Source organism: Petaurus breviceps, unplaced genomic scaffold (genome assembly GCF_028583685.1).
Source record: "Petaurus breviceps papuanus isolate PSGF00001 unplaced genomic scaffold, PetGlider_PUasm1.0 91041, whole genome shotgun sequence".
NCBI lineage: Eukaryota > Metazoa > Chordata > Mammalia > Diprotodontia > Petauridae > Petaurus > Petaurus breviceps.
The window spans coordinates 40,510,235-40,516,244 of record NW_027187400.1 but is presented as its reverse complement, the minus strand read 5'-3'; the positions used below and the strand labels follow the sequence as shown (position 1 = coordinate 40,516,244).

The 6,010-nt window shown below is 60.0% G+C and overlaps 1 protein-coding gene across 2 annotated transcripts; it reads left to right on the top strand.

Annotated features, from left to right (window-relative positions):
- Positions 1-446: 446 nt before the first annotated feature.
- On the top strand, positions 447-4,431 carry LRFN3 (leucine rich repeat and fibronectin type III domain containing 3). Of its 2 annotated transcripts, XM_069078553.1 has the most exons (4): positions 447-572; positions 1,490-2,743; positions 2,834-3,017; positions 3,576-4,431. In XM_069078553.1, the coding sequence occupies exons 2-4, from the start codon at positions 1,528-1,530 to the stop codon at positions 4,078-4,080; spliced, it is 1,905 nt and encodes a 634-aa protein (XP_068934654.1). In that variant the 5' UTR covers positions 447-572; positions 1,490-1,527; the 3' UTR covers positions 4,081-4,431. The 2 variants fall into 2 exon arrangements, with proteins under 2 accessions (XP_068934654.1, XP_068934653.1); XM_069078552.1 differs by having other exon boundaries at positions 1,490-3,017.
- The last annotated feature ends 1,579 nt before the right edge of the window (positions 4,432-6,010 follow it).

Below are 6,010 nucleotides of genomic sequence, written 5' to 3'. Positions count from 1 at the left end.
CGGAACAGACCCGGGGGGGGCCCCCACGGCGACGGCGGCAGCGGCGGCAGCGCCTCGTCCCCCTCCTCCCCCCCTTCCCCCCCCGGCCCGGCCCCCCGTGGGCGCGCCCCCCCCCCGCGCGCCTGGGCCACGGCCACGGCCACGCGCGGGGCGGGGCGGGGCCTCCTGCGGCCCGCGGCCCCTCCCCCCCCGGCCCCGCGCGGCGGCAGCCGCTGCTGCTGCTGTTGCTGCTGCTGCCGCCGCTGCTGCTGCTGCGGCTGCGGCGCCGCCTCCGCCCCCCACGCGCGGCCCGGCATCCCGGCGCCCCCCATGGCCCCCGCGCCCCGGGCCCCGGCCTCCTGCCCTCCCGGCCCCGCCCTGCCCCGCATCTCCCCACCCCCCACGCGTGTGCCCGGCGCCCGGGAGTCGGAGGCTGAGCCGCAGCCCGGGATTGGCGGGGCCCGAGCCACGGCCTGATCCGGCCCGGGGCCTCGTGGGCCTGGGCCCCTAAGGGGCCGGGCCTGGCCGCCCCACCGAGACCCCCGGGCCCGGGGGTGAGCTGTCACCTGTGACCCCGCCCCAGGGGACTCCAGGTAAGAAGCGAACCCGTGCTGTCCATGGTCTGTTCGTCCCGACAATGCTGCTCTCTTTGTGATCTGTGCTTCTGTCTCTCCGAGTGTCTCTGTCTCTGTGGCTCGGGCCCCGTCTCTGGGGGTGTCTGTGTCTTTGTGACTCTGTCCCTCTGTCTTTCTGCTCTCCGTGACTGTAGCCCTGTCTCCACGAGTCTCCAAAACTCGGTGTCTCCAGCTCTGACCCGATATCTGTGTCTGTCCTCTTGCCTCAGTCTCTGATTTCTCCGTGGCTCCAGCCCTGTCTATTTGGTTGTCCCTGTATTTCTGGCCCTATCTCTGAGTGTCTCTGTATCTCTAGCCCTATCTCTCTGTCTCTCTACCTCCGTGTATCACTTGCCCTGTGTGTCTATCTCTCTTTCTCTGGTCTTCTCTGTGCCTCTAGTCCTGTGTGTTTCTGTAGCCTCAGCTCTTTTCCTATGTATTTCTATGTGGCCCCTCTCTCTGTCTCTGTGTATCTCTGGCTCTCTCTGTGTCTATCTCTGTGTGTCTCTCCATGTATCTCTTCACTTTCCTTGTGTCTCTCTATGTCTCTGCCCCCATCCCATGTCTCTCCATGCATCTATGCCCCATCCCATGTCTCTCCATATATCTCTACCCCATCCCATGTCTCTCCATGTGTCTCTGCCCCATTCCATGTCTCTCAATATATCTGTGGCCCCATCCTTTGTCTCTCCATATATCTCTGCCCCATCCCATGTCTCTCCATATATCTGTGGCCCCATCCCGTGTCTCTCCATGCATATCTTCCCCCATCCCATGTCTCTCCATGTCTCTCTGCGCAATCCCATGTCTCTACATGTATCTCTGCCCCCCAGACTGGGTTTCTGGCCTACTCTGTGCCGGCTGCCCTGACCCTGGGCCCACACCTCTCTCCCCAGGGCTCCTGGGCACCAGCCTCTGTGTCTGTGGAGAGAGAATGCTGGGCCTGCTGCTTCTGTGCCTGCTGGCTCTCAGCCCCCCACGGCTGGGGGCAGCCAGCGCGGTCGGACCGGTGTCGGTACCTGATGGTTCCGTTTCGGGGCCTTGTCCCCGGCGCTGCCGATGCCAGACCTCTGCGCCCCCCCGGAGTGTGCTGTGCCCAGGGGCCGGTCTGCTCTTCGTGCCTCCAGGGCTGGACCGCAGGGCCTCTGAGCTCCGCCTCCCTGACAACTTCATCGCATCGGTCAGGCGCCGTGACCTCGCCAATATGACGGGCCTGCTGCACCTCAGCCTCAGTCGCAACACGCTGGCCCACATTGCACCCGGGGCCTTTGCTGACCTGCGTGCCCTACGTGCCCTGCATCTGGATGGCAACCGGCTGTCCTCTCTGGGCGCAGCCCAGCTTCGGGGGCTGGTCAGCCTGCGTCACCTCATCCTGGCCAACAACCAGCTAGGTGTCCTGGCAGCAGGGGCCCTCGCTGACTGTGCTGAGACGTTGGAGGACCTAGACCTCAGCTACAACAACCTGGAGGCGTTGCCCTGGGATGCTGTGGCTCGGCTGGCCAATGTGAACACCCTGGGTCTGGACCATAACCTGCTGGCGGCTGTTCCCGCAGGGGCCTTCGCTGGGCTGCACAAGCTGGCCAGGCTGGACATGACAGCCAACCGGCTCACCACCATCCCACCAGACCCACTTTTTTCCCGCCTTCCCGTGTTGTCCCGGCCCAGACCGGGTGCACCAGCCTCTGCCCTGGTACTAGCTTTTGGGGGAAACCCACTCCACTGCAACTGTGAGCTGGTGTGGCTGAGGAGGCTGGCCCGGGAGGATGACCTAGAGGCCTGTGCCTCACCCCCAGCCCTGGGAGGCCGCTCCTTCTGGGCCGTACGAGAGGATGAGTTTGTGTGTGAACCTCCGGTGGTCACCCACCGATCCCCACCAGTAGCTGTGCCTGAGGGCCGCACGGCCTCCCTGCGCTGCCGGGCTGCTGGGGACCCCGAACCCAGAGTACGCTGGGTGTCCCCCCGAGGCCGGCTTCTGGGGAACTCCAGTCGCACTCGGGCCTTTCCCAACGGAACGCTGGAGCTGCTGGCAGCCACACCTGGTGATGGCGGTATCTTCACCTGCATCGCAGCCAATGCTGCTGGGGAAGCCACCGCCTCTGTGGAGCTCACTGTGGGGCCACCCCCACCCCAGCTGGCCAACAGCACCAGCTGTGAGCCTCGGGGGGAAGGAGAGGATGGTGAAGGTGGGGTCCCTCTCACCCCCTCCTCCTCATCTGCCTCCTCATCCTTGGCCCCCATAGATCCTCGGGCTGGACTCCCACAGGCCCCCGACCATGACAGCGATAGTGACGGGGGCAGCGTCCAGGTGGCCGAGCGCAGCGCCACTGCTGCCCTCATCCGCTGGCCTGACCACGGGCCTGTCCCTGGCCTTCGAATGTACCAGATCCAGTACAACAGCTCCGCCGATGACATCCTTGTCTACAGGTGAGTGTGGATGAGATGTGAGGGAGCTCGAGACATGTTGGGTAGTGGAGTTAGGAGGGTCCAAGGTCCAAGGCCAAAGGTCCAAGTCCAATGTCTCCAATATTTACTATCTGTGTGACCCTGAGCAAGTCTCAACATCCCTGGGCCTCAGCTTCTATAAAATGGGAAGATTGGCCTCGAAGGCCCTTTCTACCTTTCAGCCTGTGACTGGTGTGAAGCTGAAACTCGACAGTGGAACTAGGAGGAAATTGGGGGATGGAGCTAAGAGGAAAACTGGGAAGGTGGCTAAAAATGGGCTGGGTGGGAGAGATGAAAGGAAATGGGGTGTCTGAGACAAAAAGTGAGGCTGAGCTTAGGGGTGTGGGGAGATGTGTGTCTAGAAGACAGAGGAGGAGGGGAGGTCAGCTGGGAGGCAGGAGATGGGGGGAAGAGAGCAGAGGTGTTCAATTCAAGCAGTTCCCAAGTGCCCACTCAGTGCCAGGCACCGTCAGGAAGCTTCCATGTTGGGGGGACCCATGCAAGCGCTGAAGCCGAGCTCAGTTCTGCTCTCACCTGCAGGATGGTCCCGGCCGGAAGCCGCTCCTTCCATCTGACGGACTTGGTGTCAGGGCGCACCTATGACCTCTGCGTGCTGGCAGTGTCGGAGGACGGGGCCACTGGGCTGACGGCCACGCGGGCCGTGGGCTGTGCCCGCTTTTCCACAGAGCCCGAGCTGCGGCCATGCCGCTCGCCCCACTCAGCGGCTCCCGTTCTGGGGGGCACCATGATCATCGCTCTGGGGGGGGTCATTGTAGCCTCTGTGTTGGGCTTCATTTTCCTTCTGCTACTCCGTTACAAGGTGCATGGGGACCAGCCTCCAGGCAAGCCTGCGGCTCGGGGAGGAGTCAGCAGCGTGTGCTCCCAGACCAATGGGGGGGCCCCAGCCCCTGGGCCTGAGAGCTCAGTCTCAGACTCAGACCCTACACCTCCAACACCAGTCAAGGGGCACACCTTGGTACAACTGGACTTTGAGCCTTCACGGGGGCCTAGAGGCCGGCTTACTCATGAACGTGGAGGGCAGTGATCCTGAGGAAAGTCCCTCAGACATCCCTAGCCTTGTACTGCACCCTAGAATATCTCCAGCCTCTGCGTGACACCATCTTGGCCCCTTGGATGCCCTGAGACCTGGCCTTGGTCCTGGGATATTCCTTGGCCTTGCAGGCACCCCTAGCCCTGGCCCCAGGGAAGGACATGGACAGAGTAGACCCGAGGAGCTGTGGCTGGACCAAGAATGGGGCATGGGGGGAGCCCATGCTTGGATGCTGGCCCACCTCGCAGCTCCTGCCCAACCTCTTATTTTTAACAATCCCGCAGGGACTTGGCGGGAAAGTGGGGACACTATGGAGATTATGTCAAGAGAAACCTATTTTTCTAAGCTCTGGCCTCATTCATTCCCTTTTCTGTCCGTCCGTCCATCTGTCCATTCAGCCATCCATCTGCCTCGGGTGGGGCCTTTGCAGGGGAGAAGATAAATGGAGTGATCATCATCACCTTCACACATACCCTTGGCCCTATTCAGAAAACCTCCCTCAAGACTAGGGAGAATTCTGCCATGCCCAGGGCTCCTGAGCTGGTCCCTGGAACTGAGAAGTTCTACAACACCACTACCTGGGCATGTGACTGTAGATTCACCAGGTTCAAGGGGCCAGGAATTGTAGGGGTCTGGAGCTCCTAGAGCTTAGGGGCCATGTTTGGAATTTATCATTTTCTTCTTAAGTCCAGCCAGAGCAGCCATATTATCTCACCCTCTTAACCCTGACCAGAACCTGGTCGGAGCAGGCCAGACAGTGAGACTGGCCCAGGATGGCATCCTTCTGATGGTGCAGGCCCAGTTTGGCAAGATTGGGGTGGGGTACTGCATTCTCAGACCTCAGACCTGAGTGGGTCAGCCCGGCTAGGTTTGACTAATGACAGATTTCCCAGATGTCAAGGCTAGGAAAAGAAACTCAGAGACGTGGGCTAACCCTCTCATTTTATTCATGGAGAAACTGAGGCCTAGAGTGGGCAAGCTGCCCATGGTCACACACTGAGTTGATGGCAGAGTTGAGACTAGTACCTAGGCCTCAAGGCCACCTCTGGTATTCATGGTTGTCTGACTCTTCAACCTTGGAGCCTGACCCGGGTGGCATAAGGAGAATTTTCTCATCTTAACAATTCTCTTTGGTTCACCCCCTCTCCAGTCCTGTCCATTCTCTCCAGGGTGGTGCACCTTCCTTCTCTAGGCCCCAGTGTCCTCAAGTATAAAATGAAGAGGTTGAACTTAGTGACTTTCAAGGTCCCTTTCATGTCTGGGTCCATGATACTACACCAGTCACACCCCAGTAGCTTAAATTATGTCTAGGATTAGGTCAGGGACCAAGCTGGGGTCAAGGGTGAAGAAGACATCAGTGCCTATGGCCTGGAGCAGGCAGCCAAACTGTGACGGGGCAGGGGGTGGACTGGAGGGGCAGACCTTCCAGACTGAGAGACCACCCCCAGGGTCGGTGGGTAAGATTCTGAAGGTCATTTACTCCAGTTTTCCTGGATTATAGAATGTATGTATCAGAGGGATGGCTATAGATTGCAGATGGCCTTGAATGTTGGCCAGAAAAGTCTGGGCTTTGTCTTCTGAATTCCGGGGAATGTTTTTGAGGTGAGGAGACATGGGGGACACCTTAGAGGCCATCTGGGCCAACCCTCTCATCTTACAGATAAAGAAACTGTGGCCAAGAAAAGTTTCAATGACTTGCCCAAGGTCAGAGGTGGGATCTGAAGTCAGATCTTCCTGACTCCAGCTCCTGCACCCTAACCCCCATCATATCACAATGTTGTTCCATGGTGACACCAGGTCCTGTGATCCTCTGTGGAGGATGGGTGAGAAGCTGGTTTTCCTGGGTCCCCACACTGGCCACAGCAGAGGGCAGACTGGGCAACTGTCGTCATCATCCCACTGGTCATGTGCGGTTTCTTGTGGC

What these genes read in the sequence shown, in the direction of transcription:
- LRFN3 (XM_069078552.1), top strand. Translation starts at nt 1,528, where the DNA reads ATGCTGGGCCTGCTGCTTCTGTGCCTGCTGGCTCTCAGCCCCCCACGG. An exon ending in GATGACATCCTTGTCTACAG is followed by an intron (nt 3,018 to 3,575) that starts GTGAGTGTGGAT and finishes TCTCACCTGCAG; the next exon opens with GATGGTCCCGGCCGGAAGCC.